The sequence below is a fragment of the Lissotriton vulgaris genome, chromosome 1_1 (assembly GCF_964263255.1).
Source record: "Lissotriton vulgaris chromosome 1_1, aLisVul1.2, whole genome shotgun sequence".
NCBI classification, from domain to species: Eukaryota; Metazoa; Chordata; class Amphibia; order Caudata; family Salamandridae; genus Lissotriton; species Lissotriton vulgaris.
The window spans coordinates 2642843-2655994 of NC_141685.1; the positions used below are offsets into that span (position 1 = coordinate 2642843).

A 13152-nucleotide genomic window follows, 5' to 3' on the forward strand; every position below is an offset into this window, starting at 1 on the left:
ACAATACGCACATTGATTCCACTGGTATTGCGGTCTTTGAGAACCATAATCTGTCCTTTGATACGACCCTTGCTGGGTATTGGTCTGATTCATGCGAGGCGGATATGCCTGTTGCAAAAGAACTTTAGTCTTTAAATCTTTCGTTTTCTTATCTGATTTCTCTTTCTCCTCTTTATCCCTGTTTTCATAATACTGTGCAGTTGCAAGTATTTGCGCAGTTGTAGAGACAGCCCATGCACTCTCGGAATCTTTCAATTTATTGCAGAGTTCTGGTAGCAGATTGTGTACAAATTTATCGACAAACAATCTCTGTCCTCCTTCTGTACTCATATCCTGACCACTGTGGTCTACAAAAGTCTCTTCGAACCTCGTGAAAAAGTCGGAGACACTTTCGTCTTTCTTCTGCCTGCATGCGGACAACTTGTCCCAGTTAACGCGCAATGCTGGCATCAGAGTCTTCATTAAGTCAATTATCCTACCTGGAAGATTAGCAATTAGAGGTTCGGGTTTAGAACCACCTATTTGCTGACCATCTGCTGCAATGATAGCTGCCCAATCACCACCTAGAGCAACTGGATGATTCTCTTTACGAATTTTAGCCCAAATTGGTTGCGGAACTACATTCCCAAATAACATATCAATGTCCGCCAGATTAATTACACAAGCCTCAACTGTCTGCGCCAACTCCTTATAGTATCCGGCAGGATTCTTACGTGGATCTGGCAAGGCCTGTTTCACTGCTAACACTTCGGCTCGCTTCCACGGAATGTGTATCCACACTCTCTGGAATTGCGCCGGAGCGGCTGCAATACCATTGACAGCATCAGCTTGTACAGCGTCGCGCCAAATTGGTGGAACCTCCCTCATTGGATATTGGCGATTCTGCTTCGTACTACTCTTTTCTAAGTCCCTTGGTGAACGGAGTGATGGATCATTCCTATAGTTTAAAATTAGTTCCATCGCTTCTTTTATATTTTGGCCTACTATCATACCTGCAGCAAACTCTTTCTGAACATTAATTAATTCTTCTAGATTTGATTCAGAGTCATCTTCTTCTAATTCCTCACGTAAAAGGGAGCACATCTCGTCGAACACATAGCGTTGTGTTGGTTCATTCCATTGCATAAATGTATCTAATACATCTCTCGTACTATATCTCCTACTCTTCGAAATCCATCTGAGAGCCGTGGAATCTAATATTCCCCATTCCTCAGTACTTGGGAGCTGACTACGTCTCTGTACAGAGTCAGAAGTAGGAGTCTTAATTAAAGTTTTATAGAAGGGAGACAGAATATTAGAGACAGAATCAGTGATTCGTCAACGAACAGAAAGCGGAGTCATAATACTAGCAGATGTAGAGAACACAGTAGCAGTTGGAACAGATAGCACAGGGACAGTAGGAGTATCAGGTAAGGTAGCTTGTGAAACAGTAGGTGTAAGCGATACAGGTATAGGCAAAGAAGTCGGCAACCCAGGAAGAGGGGGTGCTGAAGGAACATTCACATTAATCACAGGAAGTACAGGAACTTGATTCTGAGGGGCAGGAGCAGGAATACCAGGTTGTCCAGCAACCGGCAATTGAGCATTCTGTACGGGCGCAGTCGTAGTACCCTGTGCATATGGTGGGGGTGACCGTAACAAGTAAGACAACAGAGGATCGTTTTCAGGGTCCTCTACTATCTTAGTTATACTCGATGGCAAGGCAGGGTAGCACTTGTCTATCGCTAGATTACGCTCTCTAGTAGCCACCTCTATTGCTTTCTCAGACTCGTTGAGTTGCAGCTGTTTAGCCGCCTGTTCTAGAGTCAACTCTTGCTCTTTCTGTTCTTTCTTCAACCTTTTAATTTCCCTCTGTTTAGATTCTTTTTGCCAGTAACGGAAAGAATCAAACATTGCCGGCCGGGCTTTCTTTTTAAACAATTTCACTTCTAGATTGTCAAGAACTTCAGGTTCAAAACTACCATGCAGTGGCCAACTAAGGACACCGTCTTTTTCAGTGTATCGGACCCACACCTCATTATAAGATATAGGACCCACACCATGTTTACAATAAAGATCGTATAGAGGAGTTCCAATCGGAGGAACCAGACATGAGTCCTCCAACCGGGAATCACTGTTGCAACCAAAACACGACAACATACAATTTTTCCGACTTACCATTTTGTAATCCGGAACACAGAACGAACAAAAACACAAACAAAAATGTGCACTCGAACCAAGAACTTAGGCCTACCAAAAGCGAACGAATGTATCGATACCCAAACTAAACCAATAGATTATCGTAACCAGAACAACCAGTGATAACCTTACGAAACCAAACCAAACCAAGAACTAAAAGGATTTTAACAACCCTTACGAAGTAACCAACTAGCAACCACTAAATACTTAACTGAGGCACTGAAGACGTCACCAAGGAGAAACCCGTCACGTCTCGCCGTACTAAGGACTGCACCTCGGGTCCAAGACAGGGCGACGGTCAAGGCAACGGACCACTGCAGCCGTCCTGAACGGGAACCCTCGTGGAAGAGAACGTCGGGCCACTTTTGCGATATGCCGGGATCGATGAAGTGGGGCGCCTCCCTCAGGAATCTTCACGCGAAGCTTCTCGAACTCTTCAGGCTTTTGGACCGGTACCGAATGACGTCACCCCACGTTGGGCGCCAATTGGAGTTCTGGACCTTCTGGTTCCGTCCAGAGGTGTCAGGGATAACACCCGAAGACCCCGGAGTTCTACCTGTCTCGGTGCACAAATAAACAGAAACACGGGCTTCTCGATGGTGGCGTCAAAGACCAAAGGTTTATTACTGCAGGGACACAGAAGTCACAGAAACTACACACGGGCAGTGTCTCGGAGCCTGTTCAATTTGTACAAGAAGGGTTGCTCCTTATATACAAAATATTAGCCTTCAGGCGAATTCTTCACAATGCAAGTACATTCCCAAACCTTTGTGTCCTAAACAATAAATATTTGGCGTTGCACAGGAATCGTTGATAATATTTGATGTCAAACCTTACGAAGAGGGGTTCCCACTATTCCATCACAATTCCATGTCAGCATTTTCATTCAAGAGCCGGACCGCCTCATCGTAAATTTTGTTACCTCCCCCTAATAAAGGCCCAGAAGGAAAGGAGCAGAGCCAGGTGCAGAAGATAGAAAAGCAGGATAAGAGATGTTTGTGGGTCGTAAATGGGCAAGGCTACCAGCTTCGGCCGCCTAATCATGATCAGGCCAACGAACACGAGAACCAGTATAGCAGGGCTGGCCTCGGGCAGAGGAGGCAGCCTTTGTCGAGTCATGCAGCTACGGCATGTTCTGTTCTAAGGTGCACGTGTCACTAGAGAGGTGAATCTCCGGCTAAGCCTACGTGTCCCTAATTGAAATGAAGTAATCAGAGGTCATTGCGTGTCCATTGTCTATGTGAGGGCAAGAAACACAAAATGGCTGCCATGATCTAAGATGGATGCCATGGGTAGATTGGAAATGTGTTTGTAACAGGAGTACTCTTGCTCGTAGCATAGCGAAAACACCAGGGTATGCTAAATGGATCATTTGCGGTTCGCTGATACCAAAATTATGTTTTTACGACAATGTTGAAAACACGGGTTCAAATCGTCACGGAACCTCACTCCTGGTCTCTCACAGCACGGGCTCCTGGACTGTTGAGAAGTGCAAAGTGCACATACCTTGCGATTTAATGACTGAGGCAGCCGCGGTCTGTGCCTGGAGGGATTTCAATGGACGATGATGAGGGAAAATTAATTATTTATTTAATTTTCCCTGGTTGTTGCCCATTAAAATCCCCCTACAGGGCCCCACTGCTCTTATCTGCATGGGCTGCGGCTGGACTGAGGTCCAGAAAGAGACAGAAATTGTTCCTGGAGGTCACAAAACAATGACAACAACTGAACTTACGCTATTTATTGACGCTCTTGGCTAAGCTCGCATACTGGATGGCAGTATCACTAGATACTTCACCACCTCAATTGAGTTCATAACTTGGCTTGAGTCCAAAGGGGAGCATTGACCAAATGGCCATCTGGACTCCGGTGCTCGATGACATACCAAGAAGGGCAGTCATACAGCACATGGGCTGGGAAAGGGTTATTTGTTTGGAAGGGGCGCACTGCTTAGTAATTGAACATAATTGATTCAGTTGATTCACTGTTGGTTGTGAGGTGCAAATAGGGGGCTGAGGGGAAAACCCTATACCCCTCCAAGAAGCATCAACCTAGGTTAATACTGCAAATAAAAAAAATGGAATACCCCTTCATACCCTTTGACTGTTTACAAATACCAAGAGTGTGCAGGGGTATTCCATTTTTTTCTATGGGCAGTTAGACAGCATTTAAGAGAACGTGCAATAAATCCACCTCAGAGCAAACCACTAGAGAACAGCAAAAGAAGAAGAGGAAAATAAATGACAGTATAGCCCTGAAGTCAGGCCACAGAGTGACAAAGAGGCTTCCCCTCAGGAGAGGATGTAACAGAAGCTAAGGAGTCCATGGCAGCCTTAAGAGGTGGCCCAATCTTACTTCTATGGCCGCTGAGCAGGTCATATGACTTCAGGATACTGTTTGTTTTTGTTTACTGTTCCTCTTTTCTTTCTCAGCCACAGAGTTTTGCCTGGTTAAATCAGGTGAGCTCTGTACTATTGCTGATAACAAGCTGCTCCTTATTTCATAATACTCTGTTTCATGTTGGAGGGGGTCATTGCATTGATATTGAAGTGGGTGAAGACACAGGGAGGCCGAAACAGGAAATCGCAAAGTGTTTCCCATGCTTACTATATTGAGAGGCAAGTTCTGTGGCCCCCATCAGGGATTGGGAGTTGAGGTGTTTTTGTTTTCTTGTCTGGGTTGACCACTATGACACCTTTCATGATCTGATAGAAATGTGGGGGGAGGTGGGGGCAGGGAGATGGCTAATTGTTAATGTTAATGTTAATGTAAGATTATATTTATAGCGCACCAATCACCAAAGGTCTCTTGGCGCTTGCAGCGAGGACCATAAGCCGGGAGTCCCTTGGTCCCTAGGGTATTCAGTGCTAACAGATGGATTTAACTGAATGCCTCAGTAAACAAGATGGTTTTGAGTTTCTTCCTAAATGGGAGTAGTGAAAAGCCCACCCCCCTCAACCCCCCTGCAGTGTAATTCTTTTAAAACGCGGGCAGGCCAGCAGGCTAGCCTCAGATGACCGGAGGAGGAGATGACTGGAGGTAGCTTCCAGGCACATAAGGTTCAGTGGGTCTTTTACTCTCCTTTCACACACGAGGTTGGCACGCCTCACCCCACATGTGAATAAGCATTGTGTAATTCAGGTACTTACCCTTTTTGGCCTTCTCGTTATTCTGCCTTCATAATAACATGGTCCAGTCCTTACATCCTGTTTTGCTTTCATTTCCCTAGATGTCCCATACACCTTCTCCAAAGTAGAAAGCCAAAAAAGTCTAGTCTCATTGCAAATTTTCTTTTGTTCCCATTTTATTCCGGAAACATCACAAAGTCCAGCCAACATGTGTTTCATCTTTGGGGGGTAAAGGCTAGACTTCTTCAGGGCTCGAAATGACAGAAGCAGAACTCATAACAAATGAGTGTATTTCGTAAAGCACATCACAAGTGGTGCACACTGTGAAACTTGTGACCCAGAGGAGGCGCACCACAGGTTCAGGGTGCTAAGTGATCGATCTACCACCAGGGTGGGAGATCTCATTCGGAAGAAAGTGAGAACTAAACATGAAGTGACTCCAGGGGTGTGGGGAAAGTGATTGGTGAATGGAGGGCAAGGCCAAGGTAAAAAACAGGATGTGGTATCATATACTGAGTGTTGAAGATGTAAGTCAAAACAGAGGATATGGTGGCCTGACGCAGGTTTAACGTGGCGCAGGGCTATACAATGTGACGCATCTCCCTAGCTGTGTTACATTGTAAATAAGTTGCAACGGCGGCGTAAATGTGTTGCAAGGGGCTTGTAAATCTGCCCCTTCATGAACTTAAGGCAGATGCACACAAAAGCAAAATATGTCACTTAATTAATATTAACCAAAATGGCGACCATGTTTAAGAGCCTGCACATGCAGTAAAGTACTAATAAACAGCTGGTTCCGGCCCCAAGTTCCATAAAAAGTGAGACATTTCAGGGATACCCAGTCCCATCTAAGGTGGGGCAACTTTTACTGATTTGGCATTCCCAGGGATAGAATACAAAGACGGCCCCATATAAACTCTGCGTTGGGAGTGTAGATGTGAGCACTGAATACATGCTGAGAGGGTTAAAGGAAACACTGTGGCCAGATCAGCATTGGGGGCATCCCCTGCTATGGTGGAGCCGCTGGCTGGCCAGTCGCACTGCCAGGCAGGCTCTAGATAAGGTGGGTGGTTCATCTCTTGTGATGGCAGAGGGGGGTCTCCACCATCTCAGCAGGGCTCTTACACCCCATTGCACGAACATCACTCAACCCACCCTCTGAATCCTCATAAACCTGTCATTTCTGAGTTTATTTGAGGCCTCCAGATACACTCAATGTCACATTCTGAGCTGGATTTTAATTATTCACCTAGAACTACTGGCAGGTCTGATGAGGGAGAGAGGGAGGTGCTTTTCTTAAACATGTGTGTAGGGAGGTGATCAATCTGGGGGTACATCAAGAAGAGTTCCCCCAAAAGGACACACATATTTTGTGCTGTCCATGACTGTGTCAAGTTTTGGTCACCAGGTCAGTCAACCGAGTCATCATAAACTATCCCATATGTTAACATACCCATCCTGAAGTCAGCTGGGTAGCCTGGAAGAGTTCAGAATTTATTATGAGCTTTCGAGTGTGATCTGGTAGCACACATGCCACAGTAGTCACAGGGAGATAACAATGGGGGCGCATGGGTATTCAAAAGAATTGATGACATTTGTTCTCACACATTAGATTCCGTTGCAATCAATCTAACCTGTTCTTTCTGGTCTTTGTTCACAGGGGGAGCTGATACTGTCCGGTTGATGAATTCTGGTGACGCCTGCAGCGGGAGGGTGGAGATCAAACACGAGAATCGCTGGGGGACGGTCTGCCATACCAACTGGGACAAGAATGATGCTGAGGTGGTCTGTAGACAACTCAACTGTGGATCAGCATCCAGAGCGGAAACAGGAAATACCTTTTTTAGAAGTGGTGTCTTCCCCGTGTGGATGAGTGACGTCAGGTGCACTGGAGCAGAAAAGTCTCTCTTCGATTGTCCACGCGCTTCCTGGGGATTCAACAGCTGCACGTGGAAGGCCGATGGTGGAGTGCAGTGCAGTGGTAAGAGAAGCCAACAGCAATCCTTCAACTCCATCAAAAGTCACAAACTAATTAAAAGAGTAGAGTTGGATTAATCAAAAAATGCACAAGTCATAACAACAACGCATTACTATTGAAAATCAAAAGAAAAATGAATGAAGCAAGAAAATATTCATCTTACTTGATGCAGAAAAGTAATTTGGCAAACTGGATTGGATTTAATAGGAGCTGGAGAGTCTAGCGATGTCCTTGAAAGCAGAAGGAGAACTAGTGCAACAACCCTATGTGTAGATAACTTACATCTAGCATCAGACCCTGTCACATCTGTCCCTTCAGTATGTGCAGGTTATAAGGTAAAGACGGGTCCATCTCAAGGCAGAACCAAGAGTTGGAACAGATTAGTTTTTTTTTTTCAAACTTAGATAGTTTTTTTTTATTCTATATTGAAAAGCAACAGCCGGCTCCAGGCATGTTTTTGATACAATAACTCAATCAAAGTCATGAGAAAGGATATATAAAGATGATGCTGATGACATCATGGAAGAAAGAAGCGTAAATTCAAAGTGAGTAACCGATACATGTGTCATTTCCACCGTACTCTGTGTCAAGGAGGCTTTCCATGGGCATTGCAGTGTTTTTTCCCACGCAGCAGTCATAGAGTTTTACTTAATGATGTCGACCCCGGGCAGCGCCAACACTTTAAACCTCCCAGAGCAGACAGAATGAAGAGAAATATTTTTTGCATTCTACAGCACATATTGAAAGATGAAAACGCCTCTCAGAATGGTTTTTGTGCAGGGAGGTGCTCGGAGGCATATTCCTCTTTCTATGTGTCCTGCATTCTGCAACACACATAAAAAGAGGGGGAGCACTCACGTAATGCCGAAAGAATGCCAACTCAGAGCTGAGTAATACAATGCAGCGAGTGGTGCTGTTTCACTACTCCTGAGTTGTGAAGCCACTCAGAGCCACACAAAGTGGCTTTGCATTGCTTTAAAAAAACTGACATGGAGGTTTGCGTCACACATGTGCAAACACAAGCAGATGATGGATGGTGTGCTGAAACTTTTCAGACACTCACCTCCAGTCACAGATTTGCGTTGAATCAATCATCATTATTTAGCTCACTCCGCCACCTGAGTTCAGACCCAGCTATATGCAAATCAGCCTTGACCCTGTGCCTCATGGGAACAGTCCAGACCGAACTGCCACGCCATGTCTTCCTTGAACCGGACAAAAGCATCCTGGCACCGGTTTTGGGTCCCTGTAAATAACTTGGTCCATGTTTGTACACCACCTGATGGTTTGTGCCAGAAAGGCCTAAAATAATGTATTTTTTCAGACGAGCTGCCAGATTCTGAAGTAGTTAAAGCCACACAACCAGTTCATGATTTTGTAATTACCATTTCTAGAATCGAACAGAGGTCTGGGCTGTAATTTCTCACCTTGTAAAGGAAGGAATGGGAAAATTCAATTTAGAATTCTCAGATGAAAGGTGAAGGTGAAAACAACTATCCAGAATCAAAATTGTAGGGAAAGGGCCTCAATTAAGTAACCCCATAACAGTTTTCAGAAAGGGGAAAAGGCCCCGATATGACGGCTTCCGGGGGCCCGAGCGGACCAACTTATCATGAACCACAATCAGAACCTCTGTTTTCTTGGCGATGATCTTCAGTGCATTCATCCCCATCCAATATATCAAAATATCGAGGTCAGAAATATCACAGCTAAAAATATCGCCATCCTATACTTATATCGTAAGTTCTAAAATATTGAGAAAATAAATATTGATATCATTAACATTGTTGTATTAAATTTAGTTTTTTAAATGTACATAAATGTATATGTATATAAAATAGTACATAATAAATATATAAAATAGTAATAAAAATGAAAAAGAAGAAAATGAGATTTAATATATATTTTAACAAATATAACAATAAAACTTAATTTAAAAAGAAAGATATGTCAAAGTCCGATTTTGAAACACTTCCAGGAATTCATTTCCAAATCTGCATACTCGTCCCTGACGCGTTTCTGCTGTTGAGCCTTTTCACAGGTGAGTAACATTACTACACTGAATGTGAGTGCTTACGGTAAAAAAAGTCATGTGACATTAAGTTACAGCACTGCATGTCCCACAGTGCATCATTATCCATCATCACATTTTGCCACTGCAGTTACATTTATATCTCAGCCGCATAGCGTCCATCATCCATCACTGCAGTTTCGTTGTTTTGATGCTTTGTGCAAAATATGCCTTGAAATTAAATGACTATATGAAAGTGATCTGGAGCAGCAGCAATGTTTGATATGACTGGATCTCAAAATTATCTGAGAGAGGTGAATGGCTCTCTCTTCTCCCTTTCTCGCCTCAACTCCAGAAATGCCAGGGAAATCCAAAGGTCTGGTGTGAGGCAAGCGGGTCATGCCCCCAAGTATCCGCAACACTGTATATATATATATATTCAGATGTAAGATATGCAAAGCATGTCAACAAGGGATAAACAAAACTACATGTTCAATCCCTTATTGCCCCATTGAAAATAAAATCAGCAAACTCCTGGCATGTAAAACCAAGTATGTGATTTATGTATTGGTGTGTCCTTGTGGGCTACAATACATTGGAAGTACAAACAACAAATCCCTCGACTCCTCACAGTCCGGCTTCCGAGCCAAACACAGCACGGAGACCGCACTTATCGCAGCAACAGACGACATTCGAACTCTACTGGACAAAGGAGACACAGTCGCCCTCATCCTCCTCGACCTCTCCACTGCCTTCGACACAGTCTGTCATAGCACCCTTCTACAGTGCCTCAGAAAAGTCAGAATCCAAGGAAAAGCATTGGAATGGATCACCTCGTTCCTCGTTCCTCACCGGAAGAACCCAGAGAGTCCGCCTCCCACCATTCAAGTCAGTGGCCTCTGAAGTCATCTGCGGCGTGCCACAAGGATCGTCACTCAGCCCCACCCTCTTCAACGTTTACATGAGCCCCCTTGCGGCCATCGCTCGCCAACACAATCTCAACATCATCTCCTACGCTGACGACACTCAACTGATCCTCTCACTCACCAAAGACCCTAACACCGCCAAAACCAACTTACACGAAGGAATGAAAGAAGTAGCCGAGTGGATGAAGCACAGCCGTCTGAAACTGAACTCAGACAAAACAGAAGTCCTCATCTTAGGCACCTCCCCCTCCGCCTGGGATGACTCTTGGTGGCCAGAGGCCCTTGGAAAAGCACCCATCCCGACGGACCACGCACGAAACCTGGGCGTCATCCTGGACTCCTCACTCTCGATGACCAGACAAGTCAATGCCGTTTCATCATCCTGCTTCAACATTCTTCGCAGACAGACTGCAGACAGATTATCCTTCCCCCTTTGATGGAAGTGATGAACCTGGCCATCTCAGAGGGGATTTATCCCCTCCCTTGGAAATTGGCCACTGTCAAGCCCCTACTCAAGAAACCTACCCTGGACCCTGGGACATTAAAGAACTTTCGTCCCATCTCCCTTCTTCCTGCCCCTGCTAAACTTTTGGAGACTCATCTCAACCTCCACTTGAGTTCTTTCCTTGACAGTACCAACTCTCTTGATCCCTCACAGCATGGTTTCCGGAGGACCCATAGCACTGAGTCGGCACTTACAGTGGTAGTCGATAGCATTCGCTCTAGGGTCGACACCGTTCACACCACCTTACGGCGGCTTTCGACACCCTGTCTCCAAATATTCTTGTTAACCGACTCAGTGAGCTGGGAGTCAAGGGTTCTGCACTCAATCTTCTTGCCTCCTTTCTTGACCAACGGAAGCAAAGGGTCAAGCTTGGCGAGTATATGTCACCTGTCAAGGCCGTGAAGTGTGGGGTCCCCCAGGGCTCTTCACTGAGCCCGACGCTTTTTAACATTTACGTCGCCCCTCTCGCCAGGCTTATAAGATCCTTTGGCCTGGAAGTTCTCTCCTATGCCGACGACACGCAGATTATGGCTTCCATCTCCCAATCTGTGAGCCAAACCGCGTACAATTTTAAAAACTGTATGGAGGCGGTCGCCGGATGGATGCTTAAGAACTTCCTTAAGTTAAATGGCGAGAAAACGGAGGTTCTTGTTTTCGGAGGCAAAAGTGAGATCTGGTCTATGGATTGGTGGCCGTCTATCCTCGGGGCCTGTCCTACGCCCACTTTTTCTGCCCGTAACCTTGGAATCATATTGGACACCTCTCTCTCCCTGGATAAACAGGTCAGTAGGACGGTGTCCACTTGTTGTAATGCCCTGAGGATTTTAAGGAAGATCTCTCACTACCTTTCCCTTGAGGCACGCAAACAGGTAGCAATAGCGGTCATTACCTCCAGACTGGACTATTGCAATGCCCTATACCTTGGCATTAGCAGTGGTCTCATTCAGCGCCTCCAGACCGTACAGAATGCGGCTGCCCGGTTTGTTGTAGGTGCCCCTAAACGTTCCTCGGGCACTACCATCAGAAAAGACCTGCATTGGCTCCCCATGCAGGCAAGGATCAACTTTAAGGCCTTATGCCTTACTCATCGTGCCCTTAATGAATCTGGACCGGAGGCTATTCGTGCCCTGGTGGCCCACTATGTCCCTGGGAGAGCACTCCGCTCTTCCGGTAAAAACCTGCTTGTGGTTCCTCGTATATCCAAGGTCCGGTGGGGAGGAAGGTCTTTTCGCTTCCTTGCGCCTAGACTTTGGAATACGCTCCAGAGTGATCTCAAGTTGATCTCCTCTCACCTTCAGTTCCGCAAGGCACTTAAGACTTGGCTATTCTTAGCAGCTTATCTCTAAGTTCCCCCCCTGGTTGATATCTGAGCTCTCTGTTTACCATCTTCAGCGCCTTGATGCCTACGGGTTTAGTTGCGCTTTTGTATACAAATTGCCATTAATAATAATAATAATAATGCTCAAAAAAACATTTCGTTGGATCCCCACCAAAACTAGAAAAACGGTCACCCACGCACTTGTCACGAGCCGCCTGGACTACGGAAACACCCTATACGCCGGTACCACCGCTAAACTCCAGAAAAAACTCCAACGCATCCAGAACGCTTCAGCCAGGCTCATACTAGACATCCCGCGCAAAGAACACATCTCCGGTCACCTGAAAAACCTGCACTGGCTCCCCGTAAATAAGAGGATTACTTTCCGCCTCCTAACCCACGCACACAAAGCACTTTACGAACTTGGACCCGAATGCCTCAACACACGACTGTCCTTCTACACCCCCTCCCGTCAGCTTCGATCCTCCAACCAAGCCCTTGCCACTGTACCTCGCATCAACAAAACCACCATGGGAGGTAGATCCTTCTCCTACCTGGCAGCTAAAACCTGGAACTCACTCCCCACTCACCTTCGCCTTACTCAGAACCACCTAGCATTCAGAAAGCAACTTAAAACTTGGATATTCGACAAGTAATTCCCCACCCTTCCTCAAGCGCCTTGAGACCCTATGGGTATGTAGCGCGCTATATAAATCTCTTGACTTGACTTGACTTACTCCAGCACGTTAGAGCTATTACAAACCAGGACAATACATACATGATGGCAAGTCATTTGAAGGAATACCATAGCACTGTAGATGTGGACCTCAGCAAGGCATACCAGTGCTAGGGTTTGCCCTCCTCTGCACACAAGTCCTTAGACAAGAAAATAGAAGTTGGCACAGATGCAGAAACCTGGTGATCCCAGGTTTCTGGGATCACCATTTGATGGATATCCTTGCATAAACCCAAAAAATACCGCCTGCCTCCTGCCTACACATCGAGTATCTACCTGGACACACCACGGGTGTCTTTCCGGAAAGTAAGGGACAATCTATTCACCTCAAGCGCTGCTGTCGAATTTGCTGACCCCGACCTACAGCCACGC

At 45.7% G+C, this 13152-nt stretch overlaps 1 protein-coding gene across 1 annotated transcript in view; it reads left to right on the forward strand.

Moving 5' to 3' along the window:
* Window positions 1-13152, forward strand: part of LOC147736923 (CD5 antigen-like) — a 499304-nt gene that overhangs the window by 288768 nt on the left and 197384 nt on the right. Inside the window, exon 4 of the mRNA XM_086934070.1 lies at window positions 6967-7287. Coding sequence (XP_086790196.1) covers window positions 6967-7287 — 321 coding nt within the window. The remainder of the gene's footprint in view (window positions 1-6966; window positions 7288-13152) is intronic.